Genomic DNA, 22,864 nt, shown 5'->3' on the forward strand with positions numbered 1-22,864 from the left:
TTGTTGTTACTATCTACTACCTAATGAGTGAGCACATGAAAAGATGTTCAACATCATTAACTATCAGGGAAATGCAAATCAAAACTACAATGAGATATCACCTCACATCCGTCAGAATGGCTATAGTTATCAAGACAGGAAACAACATGTGTTGGAGAAGTTGTGGAGAGAAGGGAACTCTCATACACTGCTGGTGGGAGTGCAAACTGGTGCAGCCACTATGGAAAACAGTATGGAGATTCCTCAAAAAATTAAGGATAGAACTACCATATGATCCAGCTATTCCACTGCTGGGTATTTACCCAAAGAACTTGAAAACACCAATGTGTAAAGATACATGGACCCCTGTGTTCATTGCAGTGTTAGTCACACATGCAATTTCAACATCACATTGTACTTTTCTAAAAGTCTATATGATTATAACTTGGAGGCTCAATTCTCTAAGTTGGCAGGATTCCGGAGTTATTTTGGGGGCATATACACCAAGACCTCTCCAACTGGGGAATCAAGATTCCAGCATCTTATACAATGCCAGAATTATGGGCTGGAGAACAAAGAAGGGGTGCCAATGGATTTCACTTTTTGGTTCAAAAAGATTACTGGGTCTCTGGGAAAAAACACTCTTTCTCTATGTCCACTTTTCAGTGTTACAACTTTTTGCCTTTCCCAATAGATTTTGTCAATTTTATTGAGTTGAACATAACAGTTTTTCTAGTTTTATTCTTTTTAAGTGGTAAATTACATTGATATATTTCTAAATGTTAAGCTAACCTTGCACTAGGATAAGCCTACTTGGTCAAGATGTAGTAACGTTTTTAAAAAAAAAAAAAAACATGTTGCTTTATCTAATTTGCTAAAATTTTAGTGAAAAGTTCTGCATCTATGTTAATGAGAATTATTGGTCTGTAGTTTACTCTTCTTATATCTTCATCTGCTTTTGGTATCAAAATAATGTTGGCCACATAAAATGTTTGGAAACATTGTCTCTTCTTCTATTCCTGAAGGAGTTTGTATACAATTGGAATTATGTCTTCCTTAAATACTTGGTAAAAGTTTCGAGTAAAAATACCTGTAGTTTTCTTTGTGGGAGGATGTTTAACTATAAATTTATTTTATGTAGTGGAATAGGACTATTCAGTTTATATATTCTTCTTGAGTGATTTTTCTTCTCACATGGATCTTATTTTCCTATTTCTTTGCTTGTCTGGTAATTTTTGATTGGAAGCCAAGCATTGTGACACTTACATTGTTGAGTGCAGGATATTTTTGTATACCTACAAATATTATTGAGCTGTATGGAATGTGCTTAAGTTACTTGGAAATACTGATCTTTTTGTGTCTTGCATTTAATCATCTTTAGGTGACACAAGAGCGGCATTTAGCCTAGGGTTAATTTTGTTCCCTACTGAATCAAATTCTGAGAATTCTACCAAAAACCGCATGTGAATTATGAGGTTTTTCTGCTCTGGATGGTGGGAATAAGCACTATTCCCACCCTGGTGTGAAATTCATGGAGTGTTACCTCTAATCATCTAGGATGGGTCTTTCTCCATTCTTACGTATTTTTCTTACATGCATAAATGTGTCTTCCTACTCCTCCATCTTACTGAAATCACTCAGCAATTATTTCTTTTTTTTTTTTGTGAGGAAGATCAGCCCTGAGCTAACATCCGTGCTAATCCTCCTCTTTTTGCTGAGGAAGACAGGCTCTGCACTAACATGTATTGTCAATCCTCCTCCTTTTTTTTTTCCCCCAAAGCCCCAGTAGATAGTTGTATGTCATAGTCACACATCCTTCTAGTTGCTGTATGTGGGACATGGCCTCAGCATGGCCAGAGAAGCAGTGCGTCGGTGCGCGCCTGGGATCCGAACCCGGGCAGCCAGTAGCTGAGCGTGCGCACTTAACTGCTAAGCCACGGGGCCAGCCCCATCAGCAATTATTTCTATAAATACATTTCCACACTTTGCTCTGCTCTGCCCTTCTGGGACTTTCATTATGCATATGTCAGTACACCTGATGGAGTCCCACAGGTGTCTGAGGTTCTGTTCATTTTTCTTCATTCTTTTTTTTAGTTCCTTAAACTGGATAATTCCAATTGACCTCTCTTTAAATTCATTGCTCATTTTCTGCCTGCTTACCTCTGCTGTTGAGACCCTCTAGTGAATTTTTTACTTCAGTTATTGTACATTTCAACTCCAGAATTTCTATTTCATTCCTACTTATAATTTCCATCTTCTCTCATACTCTGTTTGGTGAGATAACTTTGTCATACTTTTCTTTAGTTCTTTAATTTTGTGGATGTTTTATTTTAAGTCTCAAGAATATTTAATATAACAGATTTAAGGCTTTGTCTGATAAGTGAACATTTGGGTTTCTTCAGGTACAGTTTATATTGATTGCTTTTTTTTCCTGTGTAAGAGTTGTGCTTTCTTGTATCTTTGCATGGCTCAGAACTTTTGTTGAGAACTGCATCTTTTAAATAATGTAATGTGGTAACTCTGGAAATCAGATTTTTCCCCCTTTCCTATTGTTTGTTGTTGTTGCTGCTGCTTGTTGTAGTTTGTTTGGTTGGTGACCTTTTGTGAACAAATTCTGTAAAATCTGTATCGGTTTTCATGCATAGGCACTGACCTCTGTACTTGTGTAGCCAGAAAAAAACCCAGGACCCTGTCACCATAGCTGAATCAATGAACACAATGACAAGGGATCAAGGAAGAGAAAAATGGTTTAATTTTGCCAGCAAATTAGGCTGTGGTGGGCTTGTGCCCCAAAGTCCACAGTCCTCCTGGGGCATTAGGAGTTGGGGTTTTTAAAGGAAACTCTGTGGGAAAGAGTATACTCTTTGTGACTGTGATTATTTGTTGGGGAGGAATATTGCAGGGGTCCCAGACCTTCTGGTGCAGGGCTAGCTGTTATCTCTATCTATAGCAGGAGATTTTGGCCTCCATTGATCAATTTTCCCACGTTGCATGAAATTGGGCCCTGGGGAGTGGAAGAAAACTTCCACCAATTAATGATTACTAAGTTTACAAGGTTTTAGATAGAGGAAGGGGAGATGTGGCTTTGCAGTCCAGCATCCTCCCATCAGCCTGCATTTGGCCAAGGTAAGGGGAGCTGCAGGTGTCCTCCATTTGTCTGTCTCTGTGATGAATGGTGAATTCGGCACCAGGAACAAAGAGTTGGGGAGCTTCACCTTCTTGATAACTTTTGGATGTCAGTTTCCCTGTAAAAAAAAACCCCAAGAACTTGTAATTAGCCAGAACTTCAGTGTAAAGCCACCTTGGCTTTTAACAATTTAAGCAGGGAAAGGGAATGAGTGTTTTTTCATTTTTAACCCCATATATGCTGGGTTTGACACTGGCTCAACACAAGGTTGACTTGTGGGAAGCCATATTGTAGAAAAGAAGCCCTATTGTAACTTTGAATGACCCCTGACAAACTAACCCAGCTGGATATGCACACTCCAGGAGATCTAACTGCTCTGTAGATTTTATGACCCCTGCTTCTGCATGTACCTCCCAGCTGTGATAAGATGATAACTTTGTTCTTTTGAGCTCGTTAGGAATGTGATGACCCCCAAACAGAGAGTCTATGCTGATAGCCATCATCAATGAAAACTGAAAGATCTGGTGGGGCACTCTCAGTCTGTAACACCAGAGGGTCAACTTTCCACCATCTTGCCTCTTGATGATTGGCTTTTGTCTCACGGCAAGCAGATCATGCCCTTTGTGTGGTAACAGGTTCAATGTAGGGGAACTGATATCAGAGCTGGCATCTATTTGCTTGCTCACTGGTTAGCTAATGAATTAGTGACCTGCAACCAATAAATGTCTCAGATTTTCCTGAGAGGCTCTCTGAATATGTGTTGAAGCACGCCTTCAACACTCAGCCAGGCAGTCTGATCTCTGACTTTGGCTTTACTTACCGCTTGTACAGAGCCTCCAGGTCATCCAGAGGAGAAAGCTTAGGGTATTCCCCAGACTTTAATGAGTATGCACACAGTCCTACACATGCACATGGTCTTTTGGCTCCAATAAATATTTTGGAGTTTTTCAAAGCCATTGTAGATATTTTGTTCCTCAGCTTCTCATTTTAAGCTTGTTTTGTTAGTCTATTGTTTTTCTAATTGTTATCCATCAACTCTGCCATCCTGTGACCTCAAAACACTTGCCAGTAAATAGTTGCAGCAAGTGGAGCAGGGGAGAGGCGTTTCACGTTAGTCAAATGCAGACTACTTTCCAAATAGGATCTTAGGGAAACCAGCAGGCAGGCCAAATAGTAACAGTTCTCTGTTAATGAAGCTTTCAAATAACTCAAGCTTTGTTCTTCTCCCCCTTTTACTAAAACTGTTAGTCGTCATTTTTCAAGGGTGCAGCATAACTGAGGAGTAGGAAATGGACAGGACATGTTAAAACATCTTAACACTGAAGGGGAGGAAGATTATCCTCTACCCACTCTGGGTCCTTTATGGCTGGGCTACAAATTAAATGACATGAGACTGAATAGCAGGAGAAAGTCAAAGAAAGCTTTATTACGTGTATATGTGGGAGAAACTCAGAAAATAGAAACTGAGCAACTCATCACTCTGACTAAGTTGCTTCCTTAAGTATTTTTCAGCTCAAGATAAGGAGAGTGTTGGGGTAGTGGTTTGGGATTTCCGAGGTTAAGAAGACAATTCACATGGAGATGGAAATGCAAATATTTGTCAGACAACTCTTTACAGGCCCACCTATAGAGAATGTGGCTGGAGAGACAGAATTTTTGATACAATGGGCTTGTTAGTGCCTTTCTTATCACAACTATTGTACATTATATTACAGCTATCATATGGTAGTGACTCCTTCCTGGAACAGGCCTTCTATGTTAAATTCTTAGGCAGTTTGGGAAAGGAAGGTCAAGTGTCCTTCAGAGAAAATAATCAAGGTAAAGAGACATATTTTGAGGTGGCCAATTTTGATCTCCCACAACACTCACTATTCTTACTGGAATTTATTCATTTTTCTTGAACAAAAGATTTCTTGCATTGCTGCAAGGCTTTAATTCATTTCCAGAGCTCTGAAAAGGTTTATTCTGCCAGTTTTTGCAAGGTTTTTTTTGCTATTATGGAGCAGCTGATTTTCGGAGGTCCTTATTCTGTTATTTTTCAGAAATCACCTCCATACTAATTCTTAGTGGTAGAGAAAATATGCTCTTTTAATTTCGAATATTTATGGAGACAAACTTGTCTTTTATTTTTATCCAATCTTATTTACAATGACAAAAAGCCATCAAATCATTTCCATCACACAACCTTTTCCAAAAGTTAAAAAAATAATATGGCATATTTGCTTCATAAATAAGTGGGTATGTTATTTTCTATTAAGAAAAATGATTTCATGCTAATTCTGTGTCTACTATGCAACAATGATGACCAAAAAAATGTCAATCTCTTGGGTAGCATGCCATTCTATTCCTTCTTTTTTTTTCCTCAAGTGTCACAGTGGATACTAACGAGAACCAGGCTCAGGATCAGGCCAGGGAATAAACAGATCAAGTGTCAGAATTCTCTTCTCTGTTCTCACCCCAGCCTCTCTTATAGGCAATTAACCTGGAGATTGTCCATACCTGGAGAACAAGAAGAGGACAAATAAGGCTCTAGACCTTGTCAGTTGCAGTGTGCACCAGTCTCAAATGGTAAAATCCAGTCATCACAGGAGTATCTGTCCAATACTACAGAAATATATTATTATCCCTGCTACCATAGCTATCGATTGGGGCTCTGCCTACTCTGACACTGGAAGAAGATACAGATAATAATTATAATTTCAGACAAAGGGCAATTTCAAGGTCAATTAAAGACAAGGAGACAATAATAGCTCAAAATATTGACGTACTGAGAGTGAGAACATTTGTATTAATAGTAATGATTACAAGAAGCACAGTGAGCAGTAAACGAGGAAGGTGGGAACAAAGGCTGCACGGGTGTCAGCAATGGCGAACTGGAGCAAACACCATCTGAACACCATCTTCTGTTCAAATCTAAGAAATAGTGGATCAGGTAGATTATTTAGGAGCAAAGATAATATGTGGAAAACTTGAAAAAAGTTAACATATCTTTAAATTTAGAATAAATGTTTAACAAGTGAAACATTGCACTTGAGACCTGGAAGAATAATTATATTAGTCAACAGCAGGAATCACAGATGTAACCCTCTTCATCTGTCAATATGAGACTGTTGTCAAAGCTCTGTCACCAACCTATCACCAGGATGCCTCTTAAGCTGTGTGAAACCATACAAAACAAGATAAAATATGGAAAGTTGTCACAAATGCTTATTATACAGTACATGCATTTAGGCTATGGATTTGTGTGTTGTGTTTAGAGCACTGAGGAGTGAAATCAAGAGATCTCTATTCGGGTCCACATTATCAAGGTAAAGGCTAAATGTATTTGAAAGGAAGAGTGGGATTACAACACATCAAAGTTGTAGAGAGATTGCATAAGAGCCACTCTCAGTTGTGTCTGGGTTTAAAGACCTTGGGAAATATGTTTTGGCTCAAATGGATGATAATCCAGCAACCATTGCATTCAGTGCAGGAACTGATAGAAAGTTCACAGAAGAGAGGATGAGGTGAGACAGAGAATAAGGAATGAAGAAGGAAAAATAAACAAAAGGAAGGGAATTCTCTATGTCAGGGAGTGGCAGGAAGGGGCCCACTCTGGAGTCAATTTGAACAAAACTACTTGCACTGATACTAAATTCCCAGTAGTATTAACACATGGACAAATCTTGGTTTTGGACACCTGCTCTGAAACATTCGTTACTTTAGTAGTAGTATATTTAAGTCATTGTAAAATGTGTTACCTTTGGGGTATTTTTACAACATATTTTATTACTGTATTTGTGTAAGAGAACTCATGATAGAACCAAATTGTCCTTTTAAGAAGAGCTATAATTGAGGACATGATAGAGAGACAGTCATTGAAAAAATAAGAAATGAAAATATAATGAGTATAGTAAGAGTCTATATATCTTAAATAAATCTTCATGGTACTGGTTGCCAGAGGTTCAGAGGGAGGGATGAATAGTTCTGGCACAGGGCACTTTTAGGGGGATCTCTTCTAATGGTGGATACATGACATTATCCATTTGCCCCTAAGACTATACAACACAAAGAGTGTGCCTGATGTAAACTATGGATTTATTCAATAATGTATCAATATTGGTCCATCAGTTGAAGGAAATGTACCACACTAATGGAAGACATTAATTCCATGGGAAACTGTGTGTATGAGGGGGTATATTAGAACTCTCTGTACATTCTACTCAATATTTCTGTACACCTACAATTGCTCTAAAAATTAAAGCCTTTAGTAAAAAAAAATTGTCATTGTAGAGGGTCATATATCAAGATGTCAATATAGTGATAGGTGTGGTGTTAGGGATGTTGTGGGAATCAAGGAATCTATCACTGGGAAAGAGAAGAGGAAAAATTGTTGGGGCTCAGCATGGAGAGCTACAGAGTAGTTTGAAGCCACAGACTAGATATACACACAGAAATACAAGTAGATTTCAAAAACTCAGTGGTGACTAATAAAAAGTAAGAAAGAGATTGGATAAACACCATGATATCTTTTATGTAAATTAAAATACAGGTGGTCCTTGACTTGCTATAGTTCAACTTACGATTTTTCAACATTAAAATGATGTAAAATGATACACATTCAGTGGAAACTGTACCTTGAATTAGAAATTTTGATCTTTCCCTGGGCTAGCAATATGTGGTACAATAATCTCTTGTGATGCTGGACAGTGGCAGCAAGTCACAGCTCCCAGTCAGCCCTGCAATCACGAGAGTAAACAACCGATACACTTACAACCATTCTGTATGAAATGTCTCAGAATGAAAACATTCTGTTGTTCACTTTCAGCATAATGTTCAAGAAATTACATGAGATATTCAATACTTTATTATAAAATAGGATGTGACTTGGATGATTTTGCCCAACTGTAGGCTAATGTAAGTGTTCTGAGCATGTTTAATGTAGGCGAGGCTAGGCTATGATGTTCAGTAGGTTAGGTGTACTAAATTCATTTTTGACTTAAATGATATTTTTAACTTAAGATGGGTTTATCAGAAAGTAATCTCATCATAATTTGAGGAAGATCTGTACCTACCTATATACCCAATGATATTACACCTTTATAATAACATATACAAATAAAGAGATAAATAGTAAACACATGAGAATGGTCTCTGGTGAAGGAGGGGAATGGAGACAAATGGGAGTACATACAAAGAGATGTACATATAAGAAAGAAGCCTTGTTCAAACCACTGAGGGTATTACATCATGAATGATGAGAGTGGTTAACTGAAGTTTTTCATTTCCTTGAAAATAAAATTGATGTCTTGTTAGAGTCTTACAGTCCCTTTCCTTCATTCAGGACATGCAGGGAGACATTTCCCAAAGCTGATTGTAGTTACCACAGGGCCCTATAACTGGGTCAATTGGATGTGGCAAAGAACGGCATGCCAATTCCAGGCCTAACCATAAACGCTACACTGTGGTCTTACTGTCTCACAGATGTTAGAGTCCTACAATGGATGGAGCTGGTTCTTTGAGAAACTGCCTGAAATGTGGATACCCAGGGGGATCAACCTACCACACCTGACTGAAACATCAGTGAGCACTATCCTTTAATGATCGAAACTGATTGAGATTTGCTACCATGACTAATATGGCAATGTCATGATGAAAATGCTGTTTCATGAAGGTAAGTAGAACAGCATCATGTGCATTTTTGATTGGAGGAGGAGGAAGGAGAGGAAGCAAGGAGAACATATAGGATGAAAAGATGTGTCAGTCTTGATATGATTTAATGATGAGATCTTAGGTTAGGGCAAAAGTGGATGCTAGTGAAAAAGAATTGAAGGCACAGATGGATACATAGTGCATAATGAACAACTTTGTGTGGATTTGCAAGCTGACAAAGAAAGAAGTCAAGCCTGCAAAACTTGAGTAACCAGGTAAGAGAATGACAGCTCCAGTGGTGGTGATGTAAAATGGTGATCACATGGTGAGTTATTGCCTAATCATCTCTTTTGCTCCCCTCAATCCCCTCTTCTCCTCTGGTAACCACCAATCCAATCTCTGTCTCTATGTGACTGTTTGCTGTTGTTTTTATCTTCTACTTATGTGTGAGTATGTGTACCGTATTTGACTTTATCCCTCTGACTTGTTTCCCCTAGCATAATACCCTCAAGGTCCATCCATGTTGTCACAAATGGCTGGATTTCATCATTTCTTATGGCTCAGTAGTATTCCATTGTGTATATATACCACATCTCCCTTATCAATTCGTCCCTTGATGGGCACTTAGGTTGCTTCCAAGTCTTGGCTATTGTGAATAATACTGCAATGAACACAGGGGTGCATGTATCTTTACATATTCGTGTTTTCATGTTCTTTGGATAAACACCCAGAAATGGAATGGCTGGATAGTATAGTAGTTCTATTCTTAATTTTTTGAGGAATCTCTATATTGTTTTCAATAGTGGCTGCACCAGTTTGCACTCCCATCAGCAGTGTATGAGAGTTCCCTTCTCTCTACATCCTCTCCAACACTTGTTGTTTCCTGTGTTGTTAATTATAGCCATTCTGACGGGCATGAGGTGATATCTCATTGTAATTTGATTTGCATTTCCTTGATAATTAGTGATGTTGAACATCTGTTCATGTGCCTGTTGGCCATCTTCTTTGGAGAAATGTCTGTTCAGATCTTTTGCCCATTTTTTAATTGGGTTGTTTGTTTTTTTGTTGTTAAGATGTATAAGTTCTTTATATATTTTGGATATTAACCCCTTATCAGATATATGGTTTGCAAATATCTTCTCCCAATGTTTAGCTTGTCTTTTCATTTTGTTGGTGGTTTCCTTTGTTGTGCCGAAGCTTTCTAGCTTGATGTAGTCTCATTTGCTTATTTTTTCTGTTGTTTCCCTTGCCCGGTCAGACACGGTGCTTGAAAATATGTTGCTAAGACCGATGTCGAAGAATATACTGCCTACGTTTTCTTCTAGAAGTTTCATGGTTTCAGGTTTTACATTCAAGTATTTAATCCGTGTAGAGTTAATTTTTGTGTATGGTGTAAGAAAATAGTCTACTTTCATTTTTTTGTATGTGGCTGTCCAGTTTTCCCAGCACAATTTATTGAAGAGACTTTCCTTTCTCCATTGTGTATTCTTGGCTCCCTTGTCAAAAGTTAGCTGTCCATAGATGTGTGGATTTATTTCTGCAGTCTCAATTCTATTCCACGGTGTGTCTGTTTTTGTGCTAATACCCTGATGTTTTGGTTACTATAGCGTTGTAGTATATTTTGAAGTCAGGTATTGTGACACCTTCAGCTTTGTTCTTTTTTCTCAGGAATCCTTTGGTTATTCAGGGTCTTTTGTTGTTCCATATAATTTTAGGATCCTTTGTTCTATTTCTGTGAAAAATGTTGTTGGAACTTTGATAGAGATTGCATTGAATCTGTAGATTGCTTTAGGAAGTATGGACATTTTAACTATGTTATTTCTTCCAATGCCAGAGCATGGAATATCTTTCCATTTCTTGGTGTCTTCTTTAATTTCTTTCAAAAATGTTTTATAGTCCTCACTATACAAATCTTTCACCTCTTTGGTTAAGTTTATTCCTAGGTATTTTATTCTTTTTGTTGCAATTGTAAATGGGATTGTATTTTTAATGTCTCTTTCTGCTACTTTGTTGTTAGTTTATAGAAAAGCAACTGATTTTTGTATGTTGATTTTGTATCCTGCAACTTTACCATATTCATTTGTTATTTGTAAAAGTTTTTTTGTGGAGTCTTTAGGGTTTTCTATATATAAAATCACATCATCTGCAAATAGTGACAGTTTCACTTCTTTTCCAACTTGGATCTCTTTTATTTCTTTTTCTTGCCTGGTTGCTCTGGCTAGGACTTCCAATACTATGTGAAATAGGAGTAGTGAAAGTGGACGTCCTTGTCTGGTTCTTGCTCTTAAAGGGATAGTTTTCAGTTTTTCACCATTGAGGATGATACTAGCTGTGGGTTTGTTATATATGGCCTTTATTATGTTTAGGTACTTTCTTTCTCTACCCACTTTATTGAGAGTTTTTATTATAAATGGCTGCTGTATCTTGTCAACTGCTTTCTCTGCATCTATTGAGATGATCACATGATTTTTAGTCTTCATTTTGTTAATGTAGTGTATCACTTTGATTGATTTGTGGATGTTGAACCATCCCTGCATCCCTGGAATAAATTCCTCTTGATCATGGCGTATGATCTTTTTAATGTATTGTTGCATTCGATCTGCTAGTATTTTGTTGAGGATTTTTTTTTTTTTTTTTTTTTTTTGTGAGGAGATCAGCCCTGTGCTAACATCCGCCAATCCTCCTCTTTTTTTGCCGAGGAAGATGGCCCTGGCAAATCCGTGCCCATCCTCCTCCACTTTATATGGGACGCCGCCACAGCGTGGCTTGCCAAAGCAGTGCGTCGGTGCACGCCCGGGATCCGAACCAGCGAACCCCGGGCTGCCGCAGCGGAGCGCGCGCACCCAACCGCTTGCGCCACTGGGCCAGCCCCTTGTTGAGGATTTTTGCATCGATGTTCTTCAGTGATAGTGGCCTGTAATTTTCCTTTTCTGGGTTGTCCTTGTCTGGTTTTGGCATCCGGGTAAGGTTGGCTTTGCAGAATGAGTTAGGAAGCTTCCCATCCTCTTCAATTGTTTGCCAGAGTTGAGAAGGGTATGTATTAAGTCTTCTTTGAGTGTTTGGTAGAATTCACCAGGGAAGCCGTCTGGTCCTGGAATTTTGTTTTTGGGAAGGTGGTCTATTCAAGTTCTTTATTTCCTCTCGATTCAGTTTTGGAAGTTTGTATGATTCTAAGAATTTATCCATTTCTTCTAGATTATCCAATTTGTTGGCATATAGATTTTCTTAGTATTCTCTTATAATCTTTTGTACTTCTGAGGTGTCCGTTGTAATTTCTTCTCTTTCATTTCTGGTTTACTTATTTGAGCCTTCTCTGGTTTTTTCTTGGTGAGTCCAGCTAAAGTTTTGTCAATTTTATTCATCTTTTCAAAAAAGCAGCTCTTGGTTTCATTGATTTTTTTCTTTTCTTTTTTTTTTTTTTTTTTTAGTCTCTATGTCATTTATTTCTGCTCTGATTTTTATTATTCCCTCCTTCTGCTGATTTTTTATTTTGTTTGTTCTTCTTTTGCCAGTTCTTTTAGGTGCACTGTTAGAATGTTTATTTGAGATTTTTTTGTTTATTGAGATAGGCCTGTATTGGTATAAACTTCCCTCTCAGAACAGCTTTTGCTGTATCCCATAAATTCTGGCATGTCGTATTTTCATTTCATTTGTCTCCAGGTATTTTTTCATTTCTCCTTTGATTTCTTCATTGACCCAATCATTGTTCTGTAGCATTTTGTTTGATCTCCACATATTTGTGGCTTTTCTGATTTTCTCCTTGTAGTTGTTTTCTAGTTTCATACTGTTGTGATCAGAAAAGATGCTTGGTATTATTTCAATCTTCTTAAAATTTATTGAGACTTGTTTAGTGGCCTAATATGTGATCAGTCCTGGAGAATGTTCCATGTGCATTTGAAAAGAATGTGTATTCTTTGGTTTTTGGATGGAATGTTCTGTATATATCTACTAAGTACATCTGGTCCAATGTGTCATTTAAGGCCAGTGTTTCCTTATTAATCTTCAAGTTTTGATGATCTATCCATTGGTGTAAGTGGAGTGTTAAAGTCCCCTACTATTGTTGTGTTACTATTTCTCCTCTTATGTCTGTTAATAATTGCTTTATATATTTAGCTGCTCCTATACTGGATGCATAGATCCTTATGAGTGTTATATTCTTTTATTGGATTGTTCCCTTGATCATTATGTAGTGCCCTTCTTTGTCTCGTTACAGTTTTTAGTTTAAAGTCTATTTTGTCTGATATGAGTATGGCTACCCCAGCTTTCTTTTCATTGCCGTTTGCGTGGGGTATCTTTTTCCATCCTTTTCACTTTCAGTTTGTGAGTGTCTTTAGGTCTGAAGTGTGTCTCTTGTATGCAGCATATATATGGGTCTTGTGTTTTTACCCGACAGCTATCCCATGGCTTTTGTTTGGAGCATTTAGTCCATTGACATTTAAGGTAGCTATTCATTAGTACGTACTTATTGCCATTTTTTACTTGTTTTCTGGGTGGTTTAGTAATTCTTCTCTGTTCCTTTCTTCTTTTGTTCTCTTCTCTTGTGGTTTGATGCCTTTCTTTAGTATTATGTTTGGGTTTCTTTCTGTCCGTTTTTTGTGTATTTATTATAGGTCTCTGGTTTGTGATTACCATGAGGTTCATACATATTAACCTACCTATATAGGAATGTATATTAAGGTGATGATCTCTTTAGTTGGATCTCTTTCTTGAAACTCTACTGTTTTACTCCCTTCCTCACACTTTTTATGTTTTTGATATCATATATAACCTCTTTTTTGTGCGTTCGTATCCATTACCCACTTATCATGGAAATAAATAATTTTTTTCTGTTTGTGGTCTTCTCTTTCCACCTTACATAAGTCCCTTTAGCATTTCTTGTAGGTTTGGTTTCTTGGTGATAAACTCCTTTAATTTTTGCTTGTCTGGGAAACTCCTTATCTCTCCTTCCATTCTGAATGGTAACCTTGCCGGGTAGAGCATTCTTGGCTGTAGGTTTTTTCCTTTTAGCACATTAAATATATCATTCCACTCTCTCCTAGCCTGTAAGATTTCTGTTGAGAAGTCGGTTGATAGCATTATTGGGTTTCCTTTGTATGTAATTTGTTGGTTTTCTCTTGTGGCTTTTAGGATTCTCTGTTTATCTTTAATTCTGGACATTTTAATTGTGATATGTCTTAGTGTAGGCCTCTTTGGGTTTATCTTTTTTGGTGCTATCTGTACTTCCTGTACCTGGATGTATGTTTCCTTCCTTAGGTTAGTAAACTTTTCAGCTATTATTTCTTCAAATAGATTCTCTGCCCCTTTGTTTTTCTCTTCTCCTTCTGGGACACGTGTAACACAGATGTTAGTGTGCTTATTGTTGTCCCAGAGGTCCCTTAGACTGTCCACATTCTTTTTAATTATTTTTTCTTTTATCTATTCAGCTTGGGTGATTTCCTCTAGTCTTTCATCCAGCTCGCTGATCTGTTCTTCTGTATCCTCTACTCTGCTTTTAAGTCTCTTTAGTTCATTTTTCATTTCCAGTATTGTATTCTTCATTTATGATTTGTTCTTTTTTATATCTTCCATTTCATTGTTGACATTCTCACTGAGTTCAACCAATCTTCTCCCAAGATCAATGAGCATCCTTATGGTTCTTTGTTTGAACTCTCTGTGAGTTACATTCCTCATTTCTGTTTCATTTAGTTCCTTTTTCAGGGTTTTGTCCTGTTCTCTTGCTTGGAACATATTCCTTTGCCTCCTCATATTTCCTCTTTCTCTGCACTTGTATCTATGTGTTAGGTAGGTCAGTTATGTTTACTAAACTTGGAGAGGTGACCTTATGTAAGTTAAGCCTGAGACTCAGCAGTGTGTTTCCCTCTCATCTCCAGTTCCAAATGTTCCAGGAGTGACTCCCTTGTCAGCTACGTGTGTCTTTCTGTTGTGGCAGGGTTCTCTTGCCGCAGGTGCCCAGGGAGGCTGAGCTGTACCACTGGCTGGCTAGGTGAAGTGCTCAGCGGCATGTGGTTGTTGTGGGCCCTTCAGTCTGTTTATCAGGTGTGTGGAGCCCCAGCATATTTGGCTGCAAGTTCTAATATCGCATTCTTGTTGCAGTTTTTCTATTAAGTGAATAGGGCTCCAGCGTGGCTGATTGTTAGGCTCAGGGGCTTACAATTGCTGTAGGCCTCTGGCCTATAAGGATCTTGTCATCTCTCTGAGGATTACAGATGGTTGGGGCTGCCCCCAGGCATGGGAGCACCCAATTGTTTCAGACTTTGGAAGGTGGGGCCGATCTCGTATGTGGCTGTTTGAGAAACACAGTCTTCTTCTGCCGACAAGCCCCACTGCCCACAGGGCCACTCACCCTGTCAACACAGTCCTGCACCATGCACCAACCCCAACCACCTCATGTGGACCCTGTTGCCCCACAGCAGAGGCCCCATACTCTCCACCAACGTCATACACTCTCCACTGGCTCCTCATGCACGCTCTGCCCCACAGAGGTGTACCCACTTACCATACTGCAGAGAATCCAGGCAGGTCACCTATGCAGTCCCACAAGTTGCCAAAGGGCTTGTTGTTGGGTAGGGCCAGTCTTGAGCATGGGCAGATATCCTTGGCTCAGATGGAATAAGTTGGTGCTATAGTGGATGGGGGCAGACCCTGCGCTAGCTGGCCACAGGGAGAACTCTAAAGGCATTGGCCAGCAGCTGTGTCAACATGCCTACACCGGGTCACAACAATGGCTGCCACCAATGTCCCAGTCTCTGGAGAGGTCTCACTTCTCACTGAGATGCACCCAGACTCTATCAGGTGAGTCTCAAAATTTTCACCAAAGGACTATGCACCTTTCTTTCTGGTGATTTTAGATTGCTTTCTTTTTTTTTTTTTTTTAATTTTTTGTTTATTGCAGTAACATTGGTTTATAACATTGTAAAACTTTCAGGTGTACATCATTATACTTCTATTTCTGCATAGAATACATCATGTTCACCACCAAAATACTAATTACAATCCATCACCACACACGCACCGAGTTATCCCTTTCACCCTCCTCCCTCCCCCCTTCCCCTCTGGTAACCACCAATCCAATCTCTGTCTCTATGTGTTTGTTTATTTGTGTTATTATCTACTACTTAATGAAGGAAATCATACGGTATTTGACCTTCTCCCTCTGACTTATTTCACTTTGCATTATACCCTCGATGTCCATCCATGTTGTCACAAATGGCTGGATTTCATCGTTTCTTATGGCTGAGTAGTATTCCATTGTGTATATATACCACAGCTTCTTTATCCATTCGTCCCTTGATGGGCACTTAGGTTGCTTCCAAGTCTTGGCTATTGTGAATAACGCTGCAATGACTCAGGGGTGCATGTACCTTTACAAATTGGTGTTTTCAAGTTCTTTGGATAAATACCCAGCAGTGGAATAGCGGGATCATATGGTAGTTCTATCCTTGATTTTTTGAGGAATCTCCATACTGTTTTCCATAGTGGCTGCACCAGTTTGCACTCACACCAGCAGTGTATGAGAGTTCCCTTCGCTCCACATCCTCTCCAACACATGTTGTTTCCTGTCTTGTTAATGGTAGCCATTCTGATGGGCGTGAGGTGATATTTCATTGTAGTTTTGATTTACATTTCCTTGAAAGTTAGTGATTTTGAACATCTTTTCATGTGTCTGTTGGCCATCTGTATATCTTCTTTGGAGAAATGTCTGTTCAGGTCTTTTGCCCATTTTTTAATTGGGTTGGTAGTTTTTTTGTCATTGAGATGCATGAGTTCTTTATATATTTTGGAAATCAAGCCCTTATCAGATGTATGGTTTGCAAATATCTTCTCCCAATTGTTAGGTTGTCTTTTCGTTTTGTTGATGGTTTCCTTTGCTGTGCAGAAGCTTTTGAGTTTGATGTAGTCCCATTTATTTTTTCTATTGTTTCTCTTGCCCCGTCAGACGTGGTGTTTGAAAAGATGTTGCTAAGACCAATGTCAAAGAACGCACTGCCTATGTTTTCTTCTAGAAGTTTCATAGTTTCAGGTCTTACATTCAAGTCTTTAGTCCATTTGGAGTTAATTTTTGTGTATGGTGTAAGGTAAGGGTCTACTTTCATTTTTTTGCATGTGGCTATCCAGTTTTCCCAATACCATTTGTTGAAGAGACTTTCTTTTATCCTTTGTATGTTCTTGGCTCCTTTGTCAAAGATTAGCTGTCCATAGATGTGTGGGTTTATTTCTGGGCTTTCGACTCTATTCCATTGATCTGTGTGTCTGTTTTTCTGCCAGTACCATGCTGTTTTGGTTACTATAGCTTAGTAGTATATTTTGAAATCAGGGAGTGTGATACCTCCAGCTTTGTTCTTTTTTCTCAGGATTCCTTTAGCTATTCGGGGTCTTCTGTTGTTCCATATAAATTTTAGGATTCTTTGTTCTATTTCTGTGAAAAATGTTGTTGGAACTTTGATAGGGATTGCATTGAATCTATATAAGACTTTAGGAAGTATGGACATCTTAATTATGTTAATTCTTCCAATCCAAGAGCACGGAATATCTTTCCATTTCTTTGTGTCTTCTTCAATAACTTTCAGAAATGATTTATAGTTTTCGGTGTACACATCTTTCACCTCTTTACTTAAGTTTATTCCTAGGTATTTTATTCATTTTGTTGCAATTGTAAATGGGATGGTATTCTTAATTTTTCTTTCTGCTACTTCGTTGTTAGTGTACAGAAATGCAACTGATTTTTGTATGTTGATTTTGTATCCTGCAACTTTACCATATTCGTTTATTACTTCTAAAAGTTTTCTGGTGGATTCTTTAGGGTTTTCTATATATAAAATCATGTCATCTGCCAATAGTGACAGTTTCACTTCTTCCTTTCCAATTTGGATTCCTTTTATTTCTTTCTCTTGCCTGATTTCTCTGGCTAGGACTTTCAGTACTATGTTAAATAGGAGTGGTGACAGTGGGCATCCTTGTCGGGTTCCTGTTCTTAGAGGGATAGCTTTCAGTTTTTCACCATTGAGGATGATATTAGCTGTGGGTTTGTCACATATGGCCTTTATTACGTTGAGGTACTTTCCTTCCATACCCATTTTATTCACAGTTTTTATCATAAATGGATGCTGTATCTTGTCAAATGCTTTCTCTGCATCTATTGAGATGATCATGTGATTTTTATTCTTCATTTTATTAATGTGGTGTATTTCATTGATTGATTTGCAAATGTTAGACCATCCCTGCATCCCTGGAATAAATCCCACTTGATCATGGTGTATAATCTTTTTAACGTATTGTTGTATGCGATTTGCTAGTATTTTGTTGAGGAGTTTTCCATCGATGTTCATCAGTGATATTGGCCTGTAATTTTCTTTTTTTGTGTTGTCCTTTTCTGGTTTTGGTATCAGGATAATGCTGGCTTCGTAGAATGAGTTAGGGAGCTTCCCCCGCTCCTCAATTTTTTGGATAGGTATTAAGTCTTCTTTGAATGTTTGGTAGAATTCACCAGGAAAGCCATCTGGTCCTGGACTTTTATTTTTGGGGAGGTTTTTCATTACTGTTTCAATCTCCTTACTGGTGATTGGTCTATTCAAATTCTCTACTTCTTCTTGATCCAGTTTTGGAAGGTTGTATGATTCTAAGAATTTATCCATTTCTTCCAGATTGTCGAATTGGTTGGCATATAGCTTTTCATAGTATTCTCTTATAATCTTTTGTATTTCTGAGGTGTCTGTTGTAACTTCTCCTCTTTCATTTCTGATTTTACTTATTTGTGCCTTCTCTCTTTTTTTCTTGCTGAGTCTAGCTAAAGGTTTGTCAATTTTGTTGATCTTTTCAAAGAACCAGCTCTTGGTTTTATTAATTTTTTCTATTGTTCTTTTGGTCTCTATTTCATTTATTTCTGCTCTGATTTTTATGATTTCCCTTCTTCTACTGATTTTGGGCCTTGTTTGTTCTTCTTTTTCCAGTTCCTTTAGGTGCATTGTTAGATTGTTTATTACAGATTTTTCTTGTTTGTTGAGATAGCCCTGTATCACTATAAACTTCCCTCTTAGAACTGCTTTTGCTGTATCCCATAAATTCTGGCATGTCGTATTTTCATTTTCATTTGTCCTCAGGTATTTTTTGATTTCTTCTCTGATTTCTTCGTTAACCCAGTTGTTGTTCAGTAGTATTTTGTTTAATCTCCACGTATTTGTGGCTTTTCTGATTTTCTTCCTATAGTTGATTTCTAGTTTCATACCGTTGTCATCAGAAAAGATGCTTGGCATTATTTCAATCTTCTTAAATTTATGGAGACTTGTTTTGTGGCCTAACGTGATCAATCCTGGAGAATGTTCCATGTGCATTTGAAAGGAATGTGTATTCTTCGGTTTTTGTATGGAATGCTCTGTATATATCTACTAGGTCCATCTGTTCTAGTGTGTCGTTTAAGGCCAATGTTTCCTTATTGATCTTCTGTTTGGATGATCTATCCGTTTGTGTAAGTGGAGTGTTAAAGTCCCCTACTATTATTGTGTTACTGTCTATTTCTGGTTTTATGTCTGTTAATAATTGCTTTATATATTTAGGTGCACCTACATTGGGTGTGTAGATATTTACAAGTGTTATATCCTCTTGTTGGATTGTTCCCTTGATCATTATGCAATGCCCTTCTTTGTCTCTTTTTACAGTTTTTGTTTTAAAGTCTATTTTGTGTGATATGAGTACTGCTACCCCAGATTTCTTTTCTTTGCCATTTGCGTGGAGTATCTTTTTCCATCCCTTCACTTTCAGTTTGTGAGTGTCTTTATGTCTGAAGTGTGTCTCTTGTATGCAGCATATATATGGGTCTTGTTTTTTTATCCAGTCAGCCACTCTATTCCTTTTAATTGGAGCATTTAGTCTATTGACGTTTAAAGTAGCTGTTGATAAGTATGTACTTACTGCCATTTTTTAACTTTTTTTTTCTCAGTGTTTTAGTAGTACTCCTCTGTTCCTTTCTTCTTCTATACAGAATTGATGGTCACTTTAGTTTGACCTCTGTCTGAAAGCTGTGCTCTTTAACTCCCCTCCTCCCTCCGTTTATGTTTTTGATATCATATCTAAACTCTTTTTTGTGCATTTGTATCCATTACCCTCTTATCATGGAAATAGATAATTTTTCCTAATTGTGGTCTTCTCTTTTCCCCTTAAATCAATCCCTTTAACATTTCTTGTAGCACTGGTTTCTTGGTGACAAACTCCTTTAATTTTTGCTTGTCTGGGAAATTTTTGATCTCTCCTTCCATTTTGAATGATAACCTTGCTGGGTAGAGTATTCTTGGCTGTAAGTTTTTTCCTTTTAGCACTTTAAATATATTGTGCCACTCTCTTCTAGCCTGTAAGGTTTCTGCTGAGAAGTCAGCTGATAGCCTTATGGGGTTTCCTTTGTATGTAACTTGACATTCTCTTGTGGCTTTTAGGATTCTCTCTTTATCTTTAATTCTGGACATTTTGATTATGATGTGTCTTGGTGTGGGCCTCTTTGGGTTTATCTTGTTTGGGGCTCTCTGTGATTCCTGTACCTGGATGTCTGTTTCCTTCGTTACGTTAGGGAAGTTTTCATCTATTATTTCTTGAAATAGATTCTCTGCCCCCTTGTCTCGCTCCTCTCCTTCCGGGACACCTATAACACGGATGTTAGTGCGCTTGATGTTGTCCCAGAGGTCCCTTAGACTGTCCTCACTCTTTTTAATTCTTTTCTCTTTTACCTGTTCAGTTTGGGTAATTTCTTCTAGTCTTTCGTCCAGCTCACAGATCCGTTCTTCTGTATCCTCTACTCTGCTTTTGAGTCCCTCTAATGAATTTTTCATTTCCAGTACTGTATTCTTCATTTCTGATTGGTTCTTTTTTATATCTTCCATTTCTTTGTTGACATTCTCACTGAGTTCATCTATTCTTCTCCCCAGATCAGTGAGCATCCTTAACACTCTTAGTTTGAACTCTCTGTCAGGTAGGTTGCTCATTTCTGTTTCACTTATTTCCTTTCCTGGGGTTTTGTCCTGTTCCCTTACTTGGAATGTATTCTTTTGCCTCCTCATTTTGCCTCTTTCCCTGTGCTTGTGTCTAGGTATTAGGTAGGTCAGCTACGTCTCCTGCTCTTAGATAGGTGACCTTATGTAAATGATGCCCTGAGAGGCTTCCACTGAGCTTCCCTCAGTTCTCAATGTTTCAGGGGTGACCCCTATGTGGGCTACGTGTGTCCTTCTGTTGTGGCCTGTTTTCTCTCCCTGTAGGCGCCCGGGGAGGCTGAGTTATGCTCCTGGCCAGCTGTTGTAATGCTCAGCTGCTTGTAGTTGTTGTGGGCCCTCCAGTCTCTTTATCAGGTGTGGGGAGCCCCAGCACAGTTGGCTGCAAGTTCTAATACCACATTTGTGTTGCAGTATTTCTTTTAAGTGAGTAGGCCCCCAGTGTGGCAGGTTGTTAGGCTCAGGGCCTTACAATTGCTGTAAGCCTCTAGCCTATTAGGTCTCTCTCTTGTCAGCTCTCTGAGGATTGCAGCTGGGTGGGGCTGGCCTCAGGCATAGGAGCACCCAATTGTTTCAGGCTTTGCAAGGTGGGGCAAACCCCCTATGTGGGTCTTTGAGAAGCACAAGTCTTCTGCAGCTGACAAGCCCTGCCGCCCACAGGTCCACACACACAGTCAACACAGTCCTGCCCCGTGTGAGTGCCCCGACCTCCCCAAGTGGATCCAGTCTCTCCACGGCGGGAGCCCCACACACTCCGCCATCGCCCCACACTTTCCACCCGCTCCTAGTGCACACCTGCCCCGCTCAATTCAGCTCAGTTGCCAGGCTGCAGAGAATCCAGTCACCAATATATGCAGGCCCACAAGTTGCCTGAGGGCTTGTTGTTGGGTGGGGCCAGTCTCTAGGGTGGGCTGCCTGTCCTGGCTGAGCTGGATTAAATCGGTGCTCTAGCGGGTGGGGCAGACCCTGGGCTAGCAGGCCTCAGGGAGAACTCCAATGGCATCTGTGTCAGCACGCTCACACCAGGCCACAACAATGGCCGCTGCCAATGTCCCAGTCCCTGGAGAGGTCTCACCTCTCACTGATATGCACTCAGGGCCTATTAGGTGAGTCTCTTGTCACCACAGCACTGTGCACCTTTCTTTCTGGTGATTTTAGGATGCTTTCTGAAACAGGTGAGTTTGCACGTGGGCCCTTTAAGAGCCGGTTTTAGTTTCTTTGTGAACCGGGTTTTCTGGGCGTACTCCCCAATGTTTTAGTAGCACGCAAAGTCAGATATTATGCCGCTGGTCTTGATTGTGCTGGGTCCACAAAATGCCCACAGTGGGGGCACTCCCTGGCTCAGGGCCCCGTGCCTCCAGGGAGGGCTTCGAACCTGTGAACTGCTCCCGGCGGCCGTGAAGCTGTCGGCTTGTGAAGGCGGCATTTTTCCTCTCCAGAAGGTAGTCTCTGCCTCTTCTTCCTCAGTTAGGATTGTCTGTTGTTGCAGGAGTTCTTCTTATCCAGTTCTCAGTTCTGTCTCAGGGGTAATTTTTCCACGAGTAGTTGTAAATTGGCTGTGTCCACGGGAGGAGGTGAGTTCCGAGTCTGCTTAAGCCGCCATCTTGACTCCGCCTCCTAGATTGCTTTCTGAAATGGGTGAATTTGTACATGGGCCCTTTAAGAGCTGGCTTTAATTTCTTTACATCCCAGCTTTTCTGGGGGTATTTCTCATTGTTGTTAGTAGCAAACAAAGCCAGATATTATGACACTTGTCTCGGTTGTACTGGGTCCAAAAAATTCCTATCATGGCAATGCTTTCTGGCTCAGGACCCCCACTCTTCCATGGAAGACTGTGCACCTTGGATTACTACTGGGCGGCTGTGAAGCACTGTGGCTTGTGAGTGGCATTTTTTCTCTCCAGAGGGGAATTTCTTCCTCTTCCACTTCAGTTAGGACTGTGGCTTTTCAGGAGTTCCTCTTATCCAGTTTTCAGTTCTCTCTCAGGGATAAATTTTCCAAGAGTAGTCGTAAGTCTGCTGTTTCCATGGGAGGAGTTGAATTCACAGACTCCCTACGTCACCATCTTGACTTCTCCTCTATAAATTTCTGAATAGACTTCATCGTGCTCACCACCAGTAGTCTAATTTTTGTCCGACACCATACATATGTGCCACTT

The 22,864-nt window shown here is 39.3% G+C and overlaps 1 protein-coding gene across 1 annotated transcript in view; it reads right to left on the reverse strand.

The window, feature by feature from the left end:
* Positions 1 to 5,583: 5,583 nt before the first annotated feature.
* LOC131394919 (solute carrier family 22 member 10-like) overlaps positions 5,584 to 22,864 on the reverse strand; it is a 48,931-nt gene continuing 31,650 nt past the window's right edge. The window contains exon 5 of the mRNA XM_058526617.1: positions 5,584 to 5,605. Coding sequence (XP_058382600.1) covers positions 5,584 to 5,605 — 22 coding nt within the window. The remainder of the gene's footprint in view (positions 5,606 to 22,864) is intronic.

The sequence above is a fragment of the Diceros bicornis genome, chromosome 31, assembly GCF_020826845.1.
Source record: "Diceros bicornis minor isolate mBicDic1 chromosome 31, mDicBic1.mat.cur, whole genome shotgun sequence".
NCBI lineage: Eukaryota > Metazoa > Chordata > Mammalia > Perissodactyla > Rhinocerotidae > Diceros > Diceros bicornis.